Raw genomic sequence first — 20,930 nt, 5'->3', positions numbered from 1 at the left:
TGAATAAAGACACTACTGTCTGTCTTAAGTAGAGTTGCTTAGCGCCGGATTGAACTTTTTTTTTTTCTAGCTGAATTAAAGCAACACTGAACTGACCGGAACTGAATAAGAACTGTTTGCATAATGATTTATTACTTTCCTGTTTATTAATGTGAAGCAGTTTTGAAACCGTATCTGTTTGATATAGCACTACACAAATGGTGTATTGATTGAAACAGCGATGGACCAAAATTTTTACCAACTTAAGATATTTGGCCCAAACAGCAATAATACAAATAACATTAAATGAACACAAACAAATAAATGAATAAGTTATGTTTCTCAGATTCCGCATTTTGAAACGTCAATAAGCTGCAACCGGTATGCGACAAAAAATTAAAAAAGCTAGATTAGCAATATTTAGTTTTTGATTAGCTGGAAAATGTAAATGCCTCTCAATGGTGGCTCAAAAATGACCACGACATGATTTATCACCCTGAACAACTCGCTGAGTTCAATTTTGTAAATTTAGTCACCAAAACATTCTATTCCATTTTGGTTTTGTGGCAAAATTAAAACTTTGAGTTTCCAGTTTCTGGGTTTTGGTACAAAAATAAATAAATATTTGGTGCATCACTACTTTCAAACATTGCTCAACACAGCAAGTTTGTTCGACCAACTTGTACATGTAGCGCGATCCCTGATTCTATTGAAATGATTCAGTTTCAGCTTTGAACGTGTGCAGAACAGTTGTTACTCCACACCAGTGAAAGAAGGCCTGTGAAGGCTTCTCAAGGTCAAGGCCTGAAAACACGCTTCTGCAGATGTTTGACAGTTGATATAGTTCATAAAAAGAAAGCAAAAAATGGCAAATAGCATGCATTTTAAACTCCTTATCAACAATTTAATGTTCTGTACTAGTTTATATGATGTCAACTTGATTTTTCATATTTGCAGTGTAATTTCTTGTTATTTGGGCATTTTATCTCATCATTGTGTCTCGGAAGATGCTGCTGCCCCAGGGCCTTGCCCGAGGACCCCAATCAATCTATGCCACCAGTACAGGAGAAAAAGAAAGTGAGAGACGACAGAAAATAAATGCGCAAAACCCACACACTCATCTGTCGAGCTGTTGCTGTCAGGTTCAGGCCCAGTGGTTCTGTTAAGGTGACTCTGACAGGAGGAAAGAGACGCCGCTCTGATAGGAGACATGCCCGAGAGGGCCCCATGCATCAAACGCACATATTTACATAAACAAATCCTCCCCATATAGACTGTAATTACCACAGTGACACAGCCATCCATAGAGGAGAAAAGAGCTTGTCTGATAGCGACACGTTCACAATGACTGAGGTGGAAGCTCAATCAATGCGAGCTGCTTTATGCGCACAGACCAAGTCCTTTGATAGGCTTTTGTACCACTGCTGAATATATGGACACTATACATCATCATCCGAAAAGGTGCCTTCACCTCAAACAGAGAAAGATAAAAGGAGGGATGTACACACTTTGTAACAAACACAAATGGGTGATGTTGAAAGATGCTCTTTGCGGTGAGGAAATAAGCATCGGCATAGAGATGACGGCTGAGATTGGACGCTTCTTCTCTTTTTACACTTAGCAACTTGTTAAAGCATATTTTTTTAAATATGTAGTTACATACTACACATATACAAACAGTTTATACGAACACTCATTATCTTTTATTACAGACAGCTAGTCCTTTTGTGTTAGGGGAAAAAAATACAGTGCCTGATTTTTTGTAACGCGTGTGTGGTTCATTTTTAACCGATTATTTAACTCACATATACTACCAAAAGGTTTAGAATAATTATTTTTTTTCAAGTTCTTTTTTTATATGCAATGAGGTTCCTTAGTTAACAACATTAATGTGACCTAAGAATGAACAATACTGTTGTCTTAGTGTTCATGTCAGCATTAACTAATGCGTTATTAAAATCACAACTTTGTTAACATCAGTTAATACACTGTGAGCTGACTGTATTTTTAACATTAACACAAATTAAATATGTTTGTTTGTGTTATTTAATGCATTAACTAAAGTTAACAAATGACACCTTATTGTAAAAATTGATAATATTTTAGCATTTTATTACATCTTAAAAGCACTGTTGTCTGTTTTAAAATGTAATTTATTCTTGTAAAAGAAATGCTGAATTTCAGCAGTCATTAGGCCAGACTTCAGCGCTCACATGAAACCATTTAAAGGAAATGTGTAACGAATTTGTTCTTCAAAATATCAAACATGGTTTATACCCGTAGACTGGATGGAATCATAATCTGAAGCTAATAAAACCACTCAGTTAGTGTTCATCATGATTTTATGTAAAATCTGTCAACTATGACTGGCCAAACTCTGAAGACTGTAAATCTAAGCAAAAAAATGTACATAGTTTATTCCAGTCTTTAATTTCTGTCGATAGACTAATAAAAATCCCATACACCCTGGCTACTAGACGTTGATTAGTACCAACCAAACAAACCGGAACTGCTGAATTCATCTAGCTCCTGCATTTTCGTGTGCAGTATGCCTCAGAAGTGTTAAACGGACACTGGCAGTGCTCCCCGAGGCTGATATGTGTATAATGTATGTAATGTATATTCACGTCTTTGTATACTCATTACCGCCCACAAGAGAAGGACTGTGAAGTTGTGAAGAATTACTGTACGCTTAAGGAAAGATCTGTGTTTTAGAAGTGTTTGCTTTACACACGCTTCTGTTTTCTGTGTTTGTGAAATGCAGGTGGGAGATGCAAGATGCTGCGGCGCTGGAGGAGGAAGAGAAGATTTTAGTGGATCAGTTTAAGAAAGTATACTTCGACGACAGAGAAACATAGTGAAGTCCCTGTGACTGTATAGCAGAAGAACCAAATGACCAATGTAAAAAGTGCATGTAGCTGCTGAGAACATTGTTGAAAGTGGATGTTCTCTGGATGTGAAATTACAGCTGTGGATGAGTAATAAACAAAAAAACACTGTGAACTATAATAAAGCTCAAGGTTTCGATGAAATATGACTCCTCTCTGTATTTGATGCATGCGCGATTGAAAACTTTACTGTTAAACAAATGATAATATAACAGTTGTGAGGAAACTGAGCATTACTTGCTGGAAGCGGCAAATTACAGATGGTGTCCTTTAGTTTCAGTCAGGCAATGCGTGTGTAATAATAATAATAATAATAATAAACACTACATGGATTATCTACACAAAATATGATTCTTTAAGAGATTATTATGAGATTCGTAACAATCCAGGAGCATTAAATGAGACAGCCAGTAGTGTGTTTGAAAATTGACTGGATTAAATAAGTATTTATAATATATATAGAATATACTATATATTATGTATATATAAATACACACAGGACACATTTTACATGTTTATATTTGCATAACTACATTTAATATAGAAAGATTATATATTTTACTTAAATATATACATGCATGTGTGTGTATATATATATATATATATATATATATATATATATATATATATATATATATATATATATATATATATATATAAAGTTTTGTTTACATATGTGTGCACTGTGTTTATTTAGTATATATATATATATATATATATATATATATATATATATATATATAAATAAACACAGTGCACACACATATGTAAACAAAAACTTTTCTTTTGAATTAATCACAATTGGGCTAATATATACTAGTTTGCATTATTTTATAGGATTTAATTTTAGTTAAGGTTTTAGTCATTTTATTGTGTGTTTTTCAGTTATTTTACTTAGTTTGTCAAGATAACCTAAATAAAAACGTATATATTTATTATATACGCATGTATATAATGTGTGTAAATCTGTGATTTCACAATTTTTTTACCATGTCAAAAATTGATTTAAAAAAGGGGCTTACGTACTTATTATTTTATTATATTTATTTTTGTCTGCGTTTCATTCACAGTTATTGTACATAATTACGATTTATTCACACATGCGTAAACTGCCTTTTATGTATTAAACAAAAATTAGCTTTAGCTTATTGCCTGCTACCGCGACGGAAACGTCTGTGCGTCGTGTGCGTCCGTACGTTTAGTACAGCTCTTACGTGTCCGCGTGAAAAGCGGCGCTGTCCGTTTAAATCCCGCCAATCAGCTGGAACGTGTGTAACACGCTTCCGTTTCCGAGGAGACGGAAGCGTGTCTTCCTGTTTGGCAGAAGGAGGAAGCAGGATGTGTGAAATCTCACATGTGCTTGTTGTTATGGTACGTGAGCGGAGCGACATGCATGCGAATACGTATTTACCTCTCCCGCTGTCTTCATTTAGCTCTTCAGCAGGGTGTTCCGCGTCGCCGCTTTAACTATCGGTGCTTTGTGAAGTTTTTCTCTCCCATTTGTGTGATGAGTAGTTGTTTATAAACACTGGTTGGGGTCCATGCAGGGGATCTTTTACTGTGTTTACACGCTCCGATCATGTTGCTAACTGCAGATCGCTGCTTTCACTGTGCTTCTCGAAACGCAGACGCCGGGGTTCAGGTGCATGGGAATCTCTCACTACAGCACGCTCGCTTTTAAACCTGAACCAGGCTGTTAGCTTAATGCTAGTTGCCACCATGAAGGCAGCCTGACCTGTCAGATCACACTGCACTGTCATTAAAGTACGATTAGTTTCCGTTTGACTCTTTACACACAAACAGAACGCAGCATTCAATCAGAACGGTGATAGTAGAAGCTAGAAACTTTATAAGCTGATAAGTCATAATTTTCTCTGTCAGTATGTATGTATTTAAAAAAAAAAAAAAAAAGTCAGCATATAATCAAATTATTTTATTAGTAGTAAATGTTTGCACTGCTATTAAATACACTTAATATATTATGTTTAGTTAGATGTCTGTACAAGTGTACATTGTCCCAAACTTTATTGATTGTTGATAGTTTTAATATTAGTAAAACATGGTTTAACTGCTAAATTGAAACATAATATGCATTATAATATGTCATGATCATATGTTTTATTGTTGTGCGACAAAAGTCATTTTAAAAGGTTTACATTTGTATTACAATGTATTCACAGTTGACAGCCCTGTATGTTTGAAATATTTGAATATCACTGCTTTACAATTTAGTAACTGTTATATTAACAGAAATATTCAGTTATATATTTTTTAATATGCATTAATAGAAATTCCTATAACGCATTATATCCATTCATGTTAATTAGGTTACAGGTAACCAAGTCAAACCTTTTGTGATTGTGTTGTTGTAGTAAAGGTCATAGAATTGGAAGCGCGTTGTTTGTTTGTTATTTATGCATATATTTATTTGTTCCTGCTCAGGGTGACATGCAGTAATACTTCTATAGTGGTGTGTCCATGCCTGTCAGAGCCAGCATCTTCTTCCTCTTCTGTTTAGTTTGGATAACTATGGCCCAGCTCTTGGCGCAAGAAGAAAAAGAAAAAACTACTGCACTGAAAGGTACACAGCAGTTATGAATATGCGCTGTGCTCGAATGCACGCACGCAATAAAACAATTGTAAGCAAATTAACTAATCTCGCATTTTCAAAGGGACGTTATGTGTGCATAATAACTTTTAATTCACTTGTTTTCTAGATTTGCTCTCCAGGATAGATTTAGACGAGCTGATGAAAAAAGACGAACCTCCGCTGAACTTTCCTGAAACTCTGGACGAGTTTGAATATGCCTTCAATGAGAGTAAGACCCTTTGCTTATGTTTACCGGAAACATTTTTAGACACAGTAAATTATTTTCGCCACCATGACCGTCAAATAGCATCTGGGCGTGTGCTTTAATAACATGATTTTCGTATCGCGCTTCTGAAGGCTTGAATGCATTAGAAGCGTGCGGAGGGTTTCATTGTATATTGACAGCAGGCAGCAGGCTGTGATAGCGCTGTCTGTTTCAGAGTCTCTGGAGTCTGTGGCAGCTGAATGGACAAGTTGTGCATGCTATGGGCTGTCAGTGGCTTACTCAGCCTTGTGCTCTGTTTGACGGCTAGATTTGCATAACCTTGCTCTTCTCTCTAAAACGCCTCCTGTTAGCGTCTGGAATACCTTATATCAGTCTCTCAGTGAAGAGTATCAAGAGATTCGATTTTATAAGAAAGTTTCACTTTGTAACTTCTTCTCCCTGCTCTCTGAGATGAATGTAAAATGGCCATTGAGCCAAAGCATAGTTCTGAACATTAGCTTTTTGATGCGCGGTTTTGTCACCCGATTAGGGTACAACATAGCGTCTAAGATCAACCAATGGGGGGCAGAGCATTTAGAAAACTAAACATTATATGAGCCGAGTGCAAATATAGTTTACATCTTTGATTCGAGTGATGTTATATTCAGTAATTCTGATTGGATAGAAAAAAAAGTCAGCTATGAGTGCATAGCCTTTAGAAAATGTTGATGGTTAAACTATACTGGGCATATATAGTTTGAGACTTTGAATAATGTTAATAAATATTAAACAAACATCAAAATTGTTTATTATTATTATTATTATTGTTATTATTACTGTTATTTTATTAATTTGTATTAATGTTGAAGATTTATTAGTAAAAGTAAAAAAATAGATATATTTAGAAGAACAAATATTTACAATATTTATAATAGTTTCATTTAAATAATTAATTTCAATATCTTCAGTGGCAGGGTTAAATTAGTAGAACAATTATTTTGATTATGTTATGTGTTTGATAACTTCTGTATTTTTAACTTTTCTAGTAGTATTGACTCTTTAAAAAAAAACTTTAATCTTTCTTTCTTTCTTTCTTTCTTTCTTTCTTTCTTTCTCTCTCTCTCCTTCCCTCAAATAATGGAACATCACAATGTACCTGAGGAAACTGCTTTTTAATTTTTGTGCGTTTTTTTTTTAACCTCTCATTTTTTTTTTAATCAGTGATCTAATGAGATAACCCTGCAAAAATACATATGCATTTGAAATGAATGTTTTTTCCCCCCCCCTTCTTCCCAAAATCATGTGGCTTGATGACTTCATCCCAGTCCGCCTTCAGCTTGTTCATTACTGGAAATCCAAGGTTATGTATACCTCATTAAGCTAAAAATCGAGAAAGCATGCTAATTATGCCAGGTTAAAGCAGGGAGAAGAAGTTGAAGGGGGGTATTCCTCAGAGAGCCTGTGTTATGAAGACGATCGAGCTGAACTTCCACTGCATGTTGGTTTCATTAGATCCCCTCTTCCTTCTGTTAGGCACTTCTGGTAGTAGTGTTTCTCTTCACCCCTTTGTGAATGCATAATTGATTTTTAAAGGTTCTTTCTTTCTATCTTTTTCTTTTTTTTAAACACTATTGCTTCTCTCTCTCTCTCTCTCTCTCTCTCTCTCTCTCTCTCTCTCTCTCTCCCTCCCTCCCTTCCTTTCACTGTCTCTTTCATTCTTTCTCTAATTCTCTAATTCTCCCATTCTATCTCATAGGAGAGACCATGCTTTCAGAGTTCATTGTTGATATACGGCCTTTTAGTGGTACATGTTGTTGAACAGCTAACGATGAAAGCGAATAGTGTAATACTCTCTGAGTTAGCCATGTTGGATTTATCACCTGCTAACTGTGCAAAAAGTGCTGGAGCTTTGAGAATGAGGGGAATAAAGTGCTTATGCAATCTTTTATCTTCAAAGCTGTTTTTTTTTTCTTTTTGTGGAGCCATGCACTGACTAGGGTAATTGCAAAAGTATGATGCCTCAAGGCTATTTGGGTTAAGTGTATATGCTTTGAGTATTTTAACTTCACGCATTGGCAATCAGAGAGGTCACTATTAGATTTAACACTGATTTTAGGCTTCATTATTCATCTGTGTCACCAGAATAGATGGGCCTTTCTGTCTTAAAAATCTTTTCAGAATTTTTTATAAAACTGTTTCTATGTTTCTTTTGTTCAATGTTTTATTGTTTGGTTGAATAAAATTGTATTAATAGGGATGTTTGGTGCCCTTACAAAAAGTTGGGGTATGGATTTTTTTATTTTATTTAACTTAACTTTACTTTTATTAATATTTTATACTCTGTAAGTATGCCTTAAGTTTATATAAAAGGGTAAAGACATTATTCTTACAAAAGATTTATATTGCATTTAATTGCTGTTTTTTTAAACTTATCAAATTATCATTTATCACGCATCATAGTTTCCACAAAAAAAGTAAATAAATATTATTATATATATATATATATATATATATATAAAAAACCAAATTACCTACTTAGTGATTTTGAAAGGATCATGTGAGATTAAAAAATGGAATAATAGCTGCTGAAAATCATCACAGGAAAATAGTTTTAACAAATTCAAAATATTTCTTTGAAAAAACCCCCAAAACATTACTTTAAACAGTGATGTATATACATACTACTGGTATGGTATTTGAAAGAATAAAATGCATGATAATGGTATTCACATAGCACCTGAAAAACACTTTTGTACCGTGTAACTTTATATAGCATGTAATAATATGCATTGATATACAATATATATACACTTAAACAACAATATTTAAAATATAAAGTTTTTATTAACTATTTAAGTAGGTAACCATTTTTCAAGTCTGGCTCTCTCTAACAAGGGGCTAGCTAATTTGGGACTAAATGTTAATTTATTGTTTCAGACTTATATTGCCCTTAAGTGTTAAGAAAGTAATTTTTTTATGACACTAATGTACATGGTTGAGGTGGACGAATGTTGTGCCTCTGTACTATAATATAGTATAGTATACATCGGTGGATGGGTTTGCGTATATGCCAGCCATTCGGCCCTTCCCATAAAACTCCATTAGTTCTAACCGAGCACGGTGGTGGTGTTGTTTACCTCATCCACCTCAGCAGCTGTTTAGCAGCATCAGTACTTGGCAAAAGCCAGGCCTCATTGTCCAGCCTTGGCAGAACAGTGGCATTCAAGTGGGTCACTTTGAATGAAGTCGGCTGGCCCGCTCTCAAACGAGCCCCTCAAAGGATGCTCATAGAAGGGAACAGTTGCAGCGGTCCAGCCACACTCACGCACGCGCACACTCTCAGATCTCTGGTGGCTTGAGGTACAGTGGCGGAGAGACCGCTATTGCAGCACCAGCTGTCTGAGGAAGGCCTGCCAGACGTCCCAGAAGGCCGAAGTAAGGGGGACAGGAGAAGCGTTAGCCGTTCGCAGGGCTTGTACCTGCCAGATGGGGGGACGCCAGCCAAACGTATTTAATTGCGTGAAGGGGAATGATGCACATCAAGCAGGCCTGAGGTTGTGAACTGAAGGTCACAGCCTGACAGGTAGAATGACTTCTGTGTGCGTCGGCTACAGACGGCCCTCAAGGCCTCATATATACCGAGGCTTTCAGTGTTTCATTGGATCCGAAATGCTCGTTGAGAACAGGTTTGGCTGAGGTGTTTGATGCTTCTCAGACTGCAGGTGCAGAATGGTTGGTGAATGTGAAGGTAGAGAGGGATTCACATGAGTTAGAGCTTGCCAGTGTTGTGCCCTTGCTGTGAAAACAACAATGCTTTCATTTGTGTCATGGCCAATCAGAAACGTCTTTTATGTTGGAAAACATTCTTCTTCTTTTTTTGGCTCACAAAGGCTTTGGCTTCATGCCGTCCCTCACGCTCCACTTCAAGATACTCTGCACTAATATTGTCCTTAATATTCCCTTCTTCTGCCTTTGAAGTAGAACTCTGGGAGAAATGTTATAGTGAAGGTAAAGATAAAAATTTATAAATGGTGTTCAGTCTCAGACCCAAGCCCCTCAAAATTATGAATAGATGGCAGAATAGGTCTGTCTTATTGAGTTACAAACTGTTAATAGTGGCCCTTCTACACAAACCAAATGTAGGGATTCTTAAGCTTTTAAAGACATCGCTCACCTTTTTATGATTTTATTACAAAATTATACAGTTATGTATTTTTTTTTTCTTTTCTGTAGATGGTCAGTTGAGACACACACAAACAGGGGAGCCATTTGTCTTCAACTATAAAGAGGACCTGCATAGATGGAACCAGAAAAGATATGAAGCGCTGGGAGAGGTAATGTTGATAATAAAAAAAAAAACAAGTGCATAAACTTTCATTATTGTTCTATAATTCAGTATACGTTGAGTCTTTATTCATTTATTTGTGCTACCGTTTAAATGTTTGGGGTACAGTATTATTTTTTTGTTTGTTTGTTAATTGATTGATTGATTGAATTTATATTCGGCAAGGAGGCATCACATTTACAAAAGATGTATATTTCAAATAAATACTTTTCTTTAAACTTCATCAAAGAATTCGGAGAAATAAGATCACAGCACAGCTGTTCTCAACATTGCTAATAATAAGAAATGTACATGAGCACCAAATCAACAAATTAGAAAGATTTCTGATGGATCGTATGACACTGGGACTGGATTAATGGCTTAAACTAAAGTAATTAAATATATTAATTTATTACTTAATACAATTAATATATTAATTGTAATATATTATAAGAATGTATTCAGTTATATTAATGTATTCCATTTATATTGAAGAAATCATTTCTAAATTATAATTAAATATATTAAAACAGATTTATTTATTTTACTGTATTATCAGATACATTCAGTAAGAGACTGCTTTCGAAAACAAACAAAAACGTACTGACTCAAACTTTTGAATTGTAGTGTATGTGTGCATTTATTTATTTCATTTAGCTTATTTGACGGTCAAATACAGTTTTTTTTTTTTTTTTTTTTTTTTTTTTTTTAAACCACACAGCACCACTAAAGCTTAAAAGCCTTTATCTAAATGATGTATTGATATTTGAGTAGGCCATTATTTGAGTGACATGGATTTTCACACAGAGCATTTTTTAGGTGTGAATGTGGTCTATCTTTTATTTTTTTTGGTTGGTTGTTGTGTTTAGTCTGAGCTCTGATTCACAGCGCTCTCGCTGTTCACACCTTCACGCTTTACCAACCTCTATCCCTTCCAACCCCCTTCCACTGTCACGCTCCAGGGCTGTGTGCATGTTATAAGCTTTAAGGTTTTTGTTGATTGTTCATATTTTGATGTGTGTCGCATATTGGCTTATTAGACTGTGTGTGTACTTGTGCGTGCCTTTAGGAAAGTTTCTTTTTCTGCTGTAGCCTGCATGTGGCTTTGAAAGTTCAAATGCAGTTCACCGAGTCTTAAGTTAATTTGTGTATACATGCACTTAATTATCTTTGTTCATTTACATCCGTGTTCTTTGGCTTTATTTGTAGTGCACATTCGTTTGATGTTCAAAGGAAAGAGATTGACTCTTTTAGGATTATATGAGCGTTTTATTTCTGGTCCAGGTATGATCCTGAGAGAAATGGCCCTTTAAGAACAAAACAAAACACTTCTCCCCTGTTATCATTGCATATCTGCGTATGTGGCTAAGACATAAAGCAAACGTTTTAGAGCTGAACAGCGGGTGACCAGATTTCATGAACTTTTTCTTGAGCGAATTTAAAGTAGAGTGGAAGTGAAAGCAGGTTGGAATTTGTGATATTGTTTCGAATTTTAAAGGATTCGGTTGAGCAGAGTTAGATGATTTTGTTTGCAATATAGATGCATGTGATATCAAATCACTGGTTTGGCACCTGATATTAAAGTACTGTTTGTGGTAGCCTGCATTCATTAAACAGGCTAGAAAGAAAATATTTATACCTCATCCCTTAAGTCATTTCCAGCTACCTTGCAAAAAACGATTGTGCCATGCCATTGAAGTTGTTTGTTTTTGTAAAGTTCAACATGCTCCTATATAGTATAGTACAATTTACAACACACTTTTCAGCGCTTTACTATGAATAAAAACTTAGGTCACACTTTACTTTTCCATCAATAACTCCTCTTAATATTGGTTTGGATTAATAGAATTATGTCATTTAGAATAAGGCATTAATATGTACTTAATTAGCACTAAAAAATGGCTAAAATTCTAGTAATATGCATGCTAATAAGCAACTGATAGTTGTAAAGGCAAAACTCTATTTATCTGGTTTCTAAATATATAAATTCTTAAAGTCTTAATCATTATTATTTTAGTCAAATTAATTTTTCTATTTCTCTCCTGCACATTTATTTACATTTTTTTTCCATTATAAAGAGTACAAAGTAAAAAAAAAAAGCAATGATTGATCACTTTTGTATCATTTTGACAAGGCATTCGGCTAGCAGCGAGAATGTAGTACTCTCAGCTCTGTTAAGCATGCATCGCCATATGTGAATCCATCCAAAGAATTTCTGTTTTTCCTCTGCAATCAGCACAGAATGTGACAGAAGTGTGTGAATTCAGTGCTGTTCTAGCCATAATGCATACGGAGGCCAGATTCAGCTGAAAACTTGATTCCTTGCTCTGACTCTCTCCGTCTTGTGTCTGTGAATGCCACTGTTGGTGGCGTGTCCCTGTGTTCCAGCGTTCTTAGATTTGAGAGTGTGAATGTGGGGTACAGAAGTGGGCGAGAGCCTTTGTGAGACTGGAGGCAGCACCAGATGTCCAATTTGCACTTCAGCTGGGCCTGAATGAGCTGCTGGACCGCAGGTTTACCCTGACAGGTTCACTGAGAGGGAGAGAGAGACTCAGGAAAAAGCATCTCAGCCCATAAGGTTTGATGATTATTATTGCCATGTCTTGTATTGCCAAAGCGGTGCAAAATAAGGCAAATATGTAGTGAAAAGATCAAATCGAATGTAATTTAAATGAATTGAAATTGAATGACAAACGATTACACATTTGATATTAAAATACTCAGCGGTTGTGAGGTAAAATTTGCTAGATGTGTAAGGGTAAACCGCGTCTGTGATTTACCTGATAGCTATAGTGACTTTTCTATTCAAATTCAAGAAGAAATATTACATTGCTCTTGTTGAAGAAATATGAAACGGAGGCCATATTTCTACAAAGAATGCAAGGAAGCTCTGGCAAAGAAAAACTCGCCTTTCAAAGAAAACGATCAAGGATATTCCCCACAAAGTAAAGCATTGAAGAAGTTTCCTCTCAAAAAAGTTGGTGAAGTACAAGGAATAGCATTTCATATTTCCCAGCAACCTTGATGGTTGACGTATGGAATAATAATGTTTTTGTTTATTCAGTCTGATAAATGATTTTTTTGTTTTCATATCAAGGATTTTTAGTTTATAGGAGATATAGATAAATTATAATCAGACATGATTATAAGACATAGTTGATCTGAAAATGTAAATTCCGTCATCATTTATATTATATTTATATTATAGTTATTTAGGGACTTTTTTGTCGGAACAGCATTACACCTTATTGACTTTTGAATAAAATATGTTTAAAAAAATATATAATCTTTAAAATTATATTGTTGAACATGCATGCTGTGTTCATTTTTCATTTGTTTATTGGTCCATTATCTCATTAGGTGTGTGATTAATTGCATCCAAAATAAATGTTTTTCTTTGTTTTAAAAAGTGATACTTAACAAAAGTAATTTTAAAATTGAGTATTCTATTTGAAAATATATAAATATGTTGCCATTTTAGAGTAGAGTATGGTGGTATATGATCAGCAGAGGTCGTTTTCAGAGTTTTCAGAGGTGCACGTGTGTGATTTTATATCATTTTCAAACTAAATTGTTAGTTTTGAAATTATATATACGACTGAATTGTAAACTTGAAATGTTTCCTTTTGCCATGAATATAGCCACTGTTGCTGAGAAGGTGATAAATCATAAATGTGTGTGTGTCTACTGTGTATATTTTTTGACACACACACATGCAGTCTATATTTTGAGAATGTGTGTGTATGTATGTATGTGTGTGTGTGTGTATGTATATATATATATATATATATATATATATATATATATATATATATATATATATATATATATATTATTTATGCATAATAAATTACATAGCACACTATAACATACACTATAATACCTGTGTGTTGCCGTTTAGTTTCAAATGCTCTGCTACAGTACTTCAGCATCTTTGAACGCAATCTGCACACACAAACAGTACATGGCAGGAGCTCCAGGCAAACTCTGGGTCATTCCATCATCTTTTTCTATAGCCAACTTCTCCGCAATCCTTCTCCTCTTTCTTCATCATGGTGGGATCGTCATTAGGGGTGCGCAGCAGACACACGCATGCAGGAGTGTGAGATCATTGGCTGGTTTGCATCACTGAACATTGGCAAGTATTTTGCCTTAGAGGGGTATGTGTTTGTATCACCATGTTATCTGGGAAGGGAGGGGGTGGCATAGATAAGGGGGGGGCCTTCAGATGCTCTGCATGTGTTTAATTATGCTTGCGTAGAATTTTAGAAAAAACTTTTCTTAATGTGTGTCTTTCCTTTGGATAGTTTCCTATGCATGTCTGTTGCCTTTTGCAAATGTGTGTCTCTCCCTCAATATATGCGAGTGTTTTGTTTTGTGTGTTTACCTGGCCATTTTGTTGACCTCCCTGGCAGTACAACGCTGTTTATGCATTCATACTTTGTGTCTGACGGCGTGTGAGTTTGTGTGTGGGTGGCAGGTACTGTGTGGGTCCATGTTGGTATGTTCGCAGTGGGCGGAGGGTCATGAACGTTACCTTAGAGACACACACACACACACACACACACGCGCGAGGGCTGTAAGTGACTGTTCTCAGCGCTAGGTGACACAGTGTGGGCTCGACTCCAGATGGGAGAGCATTAAGCTGTTAATAAATGAGGATCTTTCTCTGCATCTGTGGAACGACAGACATACAGTATTCTAATGAAGAAGGGCTTCCCAGATGGCTTGATTTCATAGATAACTCCCCTCTTTCTCACATTTTATACTGATTGGCTTTATACTGCGAGCGTGTGAGAGAAACATTGACTCAGAGGGACTGTTTTTTTTCTCTTTTTTTGTGCTTTTAATTGAAAGGACACCGGACAGTGACATGAGAGGAGTTGAATTGGAAATTGATGCAGTTAACCTTTGGCGCATCAGTAGTGCTGAATCATTTAAGATAAAAATGAGGGAAAGTTATGTTGCAGCCGTTTCGTTATAAGAGGAAACACAAATACACATATCATGTTGATAGAGACACACACACTGGGAAATGACATTGCTGTTTAAGTGACTATAGCTATATTAATTAAAACTATTAAATTGTTTTCATTAACTGAAACAAAACAAATATTGCCTGACAACTAATTGAAGTAAAATAAGCTGTATAATAAGAAGTAAAATAAAAAGTACTAAAATAAATAAACTAATAAAAATAATAAAATAAAAACTAATAAAAATAGTAAAGAATATATGTTAAGCGTTTCTTAAATAGCTGTTTAATAATTTTGATTATGGCATTGAATAACGGCAGCAAAAATCAAGTCTGAATATTCCTGTGTTTTTGTTTTTTCTTTTTTTTTTCGTCTTATGCGGTACACTTAATAATTTTACGTTTCTGAGGTTAAAGTCTGTGTAAAGCCATGCTGTCCATTTTACTCATTTGGGTAAAAAGCAGGAATAGAACATTTGTTTTATTTTTGTTAAAACGACTTGATTTAACGATAATAAAGGCTTTGCTCTTTAATGAAAAAAAGAAAAAAACAATAACAACTAAAATCAGGAATGTGAAGAAATAAATAGTCTTTTTTTGTCTGTAAAAGAATGTAAATGCTTGTGAATGTTGCTTCATGTTGTCTTTAATGATCTGAATGACACAACAGACAGAAGAATCACACAGAAGCCTTATGGGACTTCCGCATGAAGTGCACCCACTTTCTTCCTCTAACAACAGCCAAAAGTTAAATATTTAAAAAGAGAAACAAGAAAAGGGGAGTCCAACTGAGCCGTTTCATTTCTCAACCCTCTCTTGTCATGAATCAGCATTCACATCTCCCTCTTTTGTCAACCTTGTGTTTGTGTGTTTCTGTTTTGGGGATTTGTCTTTTCTTCATGTATTCTTTATTCCTTCCTTTTAATCTATCGGTAATTCCCCACTCTTCCCCGTGCTGTCGCTCCATCAGTGTACCGTTCCCTCACTCACCGTCATTATCCAAACAGCTTTGAAGTCATTCATTCACTCCGTCCTGCCCGAGTAGCTTTAAAAGACTCCGTCAGCCGGCTGATCTGAAGTCAGCATACAGCGGCTAAGACAAACAAATCTTGCAGTATTGATTACCCTTCACCGTCCAGAGTCCAGTCGGCTCATTAGTCCAGGTCAGAGCGGGACCACCTGATAAGCACCTGTGCTCATTTTTCAATTCCCCTCGGGATTGCCATCACGCAAGAGGTCAAAGTTTCATATGACGCTCCTCTGTTTTTTCCGTGTGGAACACAAACGTCTCATCACCCCGGTGCTGAGGTCAGCCGGACGGGGGGAGATTGAGTCGTAATACCTCCGTTGTGGGAGGTCTGTGGTTTTTTTTTGTTTGTTTTTTTCTCTTTTCTCTTGCTTTATCGCTTTCCATGACTTAGTCTGTTCGTCTGGGGGCCCGGGGACACCCTCCTCTTAGTTCGAAGAGGATTTTTGCCGCATGGGAGTTTATAAACAGATCAACTTTCTTAGACAACAGTGCACTTCATTAAGACCCTCAGCTGTGTGTGTCCACCTTATCGCTTGCCCACCCAGACGACATGCTCTGGTCAAGGCCGCCGTGGCGTCTCTGCCTTTCTCTCGTCTCTTTCCGTCCGTTCCTCCCACGCTCTCTCTTTTCTCAGCTGTGGCGTTGTGCGTGAGCTGGCAGAGGACGGTGTCTGCGGGGGGATTAGCTTGACCCCCCCTCTGCTCTCATATGCTCTGTCTCCCCGCCGCTCCCCTGCAGATCCCCCTGCTAAGGCTCTTCCTTCCTCTCTGATCCTCCAGATCCTGGCCGCCACATCAGCAGCCCGTAAACAAACCCCCTCCTGGAGTCTGAGCCTGGAGCTGACCCTGTGTGGTCACCCATTGTCCTATTTGAGACCCATATCATTGGCAGATGAGGCATGGCTGTATTTATGTATCTTATATGCGAGACCCCAGCAGTGTGACATGTGGTTTAGTGTTTTACTGGATTAGAAGAAGATTGTATGGGATAGAATAGTGAATTAATTTGACGTTGTGCATTTAATGGCATAGGGCTCTCATTTCTGGCGGTCGCTACCGTCTAACCTTCCCACAAATTCTGTACCACATCTATGGAATTCTAACCAATAGTTTATAAGATTAGTTTTTAATGTTTTATGCTTTTTGTTTTTAGATAGGACAGTATAGGTCAGCGGGAAGCAAAAGAGGGTGAGAGAAAGGTCTATTAGGTTTTAAGTAGATTTTAGGTTTTAAGAAGATAGGAATTCTATACAATAGTTTTAAAAGGATTATATCACAAAGAATGATATTCTGATGTACTATTAAATCATACTGTAAAACTGACTGATAAGAATGGCAGAAGTCAAAATAAATCAAAGATGGAATTTCGAGTCTATGACTTGGACTCAAATTGCACTTAATAAATAAAGACTTGCAACTTGACTTGGACTCGTGAACAGCTGACTTGATTTGGGCTCGCGACTCTTGAGACTAGTCAAAAGCACATTTGTTATGAGAGCATGTATGGGAATGTGTCTCTGAGAGAATTACCCTTTTTCTTTTTAAATATATTTAAAATATATTAAAGATATTTTCTTGTCATCTTGCCTCTTTATAATGCATATTAAAGTAGTGTTCATAACCGCAGAACTTCTTTGTTTACAGCAGCTAGTGCTGATTAGGTTGTGTAATGTAAATTTAAATGGAGTTTCTGAAACGTAGAGACAGTGCTAGTGTAAATGAGGATCGTTTTCATTTTAATACGCTGTTTTAGAATGAAAATGCAGTACTGTAAACGGGTCCTTAGACTAGACCTCAAAGACTTGAGACTTGACTTGGACCTCAGAGACTTGTGAACATGAATTAACAAAATAAATGTTTTTTTTATGTTTTTCATAAAAGAATACTGGAAAGAAGTTTAATGGTTAAAAGCGTTTCTTGGGCAACACATCAGCGTATTAGAATGATATCAGGCTAGTTGTGTAATTTATTTTTTTATTTTATGAAGGACATAAAATAATGAGGAAAAAGTTAAACATTTGAGGAAAGAAAAATGTGCTTCTAGCAAATATAAGTGCATTCCTAAAAAAATAAATCAAATGTATAGTTATTTATTTATTTTTTGTTTTGTGCTGTGCCAAAAACTTGTATAAAAATGTAACAGCATTATAAGTGGATTGAAGAGAGAAAAGTAAAAAAAGAAAACATTTAGAAAATGTGCGATTTGACCCTTTTAAAACACACACTGGTAGCCAGAAGAAATGTAACTTATTCAGTAGGAAAATCCAAGGATTTTCTGTATGACGGGTGTTTGATTTATTAATTTTTTTTTGCATTGTTTCCTTTTGAATTCTTTGGTTGTGGATTTCGAGTTACTTTTCGCTTTGTCCCTCCAAAATGTGTGTTTTCATTCCAATTCGAGTAAAAAAAAAACCCTCATTTTGAGCCTGTAGTTGGTGTGCGCTTTACATGCGGGTCTGTGATCACCACCCTCATCACGTTTAGAGGGGGAGGTGAGGAGCACTTAGCGTTCTTACCTGCAGGGTTTTCATTATCAGACTAATAAGACAATATTAATTATGCGACAGCACTGTGCTCTAATTACAATGACAGGCGATTGTGCTCTCCTCTCCATGTCAATTTATCTATAGGAGGGCAGCGAAGGCAAACACTAATATTCCATATGATTATTTAGGATATTAACTGTGAGAATTGATTCTCTGTTTCTCGGTATATTGGCCCGGGGGATCTCCCTCAGAGACCGCTAGCGACATGCAGATAGTTTGAAATGTTAAGGTTCAGCAGTTTTGATTGCATCACCTGTGAGGGATGTATGAAGGAGTGAACTATGTGAACCCAATGTTCCCACCACCGAACATACGCTTTGTATGAATTCTGCTCACGGGGTGTTCTGTGAGTCTGGGGGCAAAAAGTTAAACCTGTGAAAATAATCTTGTCTGAATACCGCACAAATAATATATGAACTATTCAAAGTTGTTTTGTGAAGAGAGAAAAAATAGCCCAGAGCTGCTCGGGGATTGTTTGGGGCATTTCTCAAGCTCTTACTGATGTGAACTGTACAAACTCCGAACGAGTTCTAGAACAGTCATATTTCTTTGGCTGCCTTTTTTAAGATATAATGTCTTTTTGAATAGGCAGGATTTATGTGTTTTATAACATACGTCGTCTTTGTAAAGATTACAAGTAAAACACAGCAATAAAAGGCAATGACTGCTGTTTTAAGCTTTTAATGGAGTATGATCACAAATGAGGAAAAGAGATGTCTCCTTTTATTTTTTTTGAAGAGAAAGCTATTTTGTATTCCCTGCAAATAAATAAACAAAATAATAAAAATCCTAAAGATCCATATTGCCACTTTTGGAGCAGTAAAAGTGTCATATGTACAGTTTTCCATTTAAAGTGCCCCTGTTATGGATTTTGTACACAAAATCTGAAAATGCACCACTGCTTTATCAGGAAATACAGGAATTCCAAGCCCTTAACTTTTGAGCATTAAATGACATCAGTCTGACCAATCACCACAGATTGACATTGCTCAAAGTAACAGTTTGATAAAAATAAATAGTTAGACGAATCATTTGGGACTTGCATGCTTGTCAGCCTGTTGTTGGAGACTCCAAAACCAAAATATGAACCTTCCATTACCCATGATAGGGATACTTTAATATATACTATGTTATTTGCTGTTAAAGGCAGTATTTGCATAATAAATGTGCTGTCACATCATAAATTTGAGATTCTTTGTGATTTTTGAGAAGCAAAAAGCAGCATCCCCATTATTGCACAATAGCAGCAAAATTGCTTTTGAAGCTGAATATGATGCTTGACTCGAATTATCCACTTGAGCCACCATACTATCGACTTTCTGCTGCCTATATATGGAAGATATATAATTCTGCTATATTGTTTTTCAACTCTGTGATGTTAGCATGGACAGTCCACTCTTCGTTGGCACGTGATGAGGGAACATGTTGCGCGCATTCACGCGTCTTATCTACAAGACCCCTCGCCATCTTGTCAGACACATATACTCAATCATCTGTGAGAGTGAATGGCCGCGGACCGTCTGGAACAGAACCCACGCACCCTTTCAAGACCCTCTCATTCTCTTCTCTCATATATCAAAAGAGAAGCACCTGAGGCACTGAAGCAATAATGTAGTATAAATGAAATTTCCTGCAAGGCTTATTGATGTCATTAAACACAAGCATATTGCACTTCACAACCATTTTAGTCTTCATCAGAGAGCTTGACATTTAGTGAATTAGGTACTGTTGAGCTGCCTGTGTCTTCCTACCGACACCGGCGTCGCCGCCTCCGCCTCCGCCACGGTCTGTAGAGATATCCGTCATCTCATTTAGGCCCGCTGACCGCTGACGAGCACTAATATCCCTTTGCATTAGCTCATTTGAGCCTAATGTACTTTTGGTGTTTGTAATCAAATAAGCAATAGCTTAAGATATGCCTTATGGCTTTAAATGAGTATGTAACCATTACGATTGCATTATTACTCTATTGTTTTGATTTTTTTTTTTTTTTCTTTTCCTTCTTTGTCATGATTGCGGGTGTGAATTTGTATGCACATTTGTTGCACTGATTCTCTGCGTATTAAGTCACAGATCATTTTTTGATAGGATTTTTATTATCCTATTAATATGTTAAAATTTGGTCTGGTCCAAACTAGTGTCTCTCAAATGGTTTACTTGAGCAATTGAATATCAGTTGTTGACCCTATAGTACATAATACTGAAATTCTTTATTGTGTAAATTGCAGAAATATAGAGATTAATTTGATTAATTTATTAACTATAATTTGATAATTATTAGTTGAGATGTTGTTGTTGTTGCTTTATAAATATATATATATATATATATATATATATATATATATATATATATATATATATATATATATATCACAAATCACTATAAAACATTTA

At 36.0% G+C, this 20,930-nt stretch overlaps 2 protein-coding genes across 7 annotated transcripts in view; both read left to right on the top strand.

The window, feature by feature from the left end:
* Nucleotides 1–3,004, top strand: part of kiaa0825 (KIAA0825 ortholog) — a 113,074-nt gene extending 110,070 nt beyond the window's left edge. For all 3 annotated transcript variants that reach the window (XM_043240810.1, XM_043240811.1, XM_043240809.1), the window contains exon 21: nt 2,744–3,004. In XM_043240810.1, the coding sequence (XP_043096745.1) occupies nt 2,744–2,837 (94 nt within the window). In that variant the 3' untranslated portion in view covers nt 2,838–3,004. The remainder of the gene's footprint in view (nt 1–2,743) is intronic.
* Nucleotides 3,005–4,101: 1,097 nt separating this feature from the next.
* Nucleotides 4,102–20,930, top strand: part of fam172a (family with sequence similarity 172 member A) — a 148,535-nt gene continuing 131,706 nt past the window's right edge. Inside the window, exons 1-4 of one of the 4 annotated variants that reach the window (XM_043240144.1) lie at nt 4,102–4,238; nt 5,310–5,448; nt 5,585–5,686; nt 9,896–9,996. In XM_043240144.1, the coding sequence (XP_043096079.1) occupies nt 5,346–5,448; nt 5,585–5,686; nt 9,896–9,996 (306 nt within the window). In that variant the 5' untranslated portion in view covers nt 4,102–4,238; nt 5,310–5,345. Of the gene's footprint in view, nt 4,341–4,392; nt 4,510–4,611; nt 4,632–5,309; nt 5,449–5,584; nt 5,687–9,895; nt 9,997–20,930 lie in introns of those variants that run through there. The other 3 variants (XM_043240145.1, XM_043240146.1, XM_043240147.1) reach the window with 3 other exon arrangements.

The sequence above is a fragment of the Puntigrus tetrazona genome, chromosome 5 (assembly GCF_018831695.1).
Source record: "Puntigrus tetrazona isolate hp1 chromosome 5, ASM1883169v1, whole genome shotgun sequence".
NCBI lineage: Eukaryota > Metazoa > Chordata > Actinopteri > Cypriniformes > Cyprinidae > Puntigrus > Puntigrus tetrazona.
This window is presented reverse-complemented; position numbering and strand designations above follow the sequence as displayed.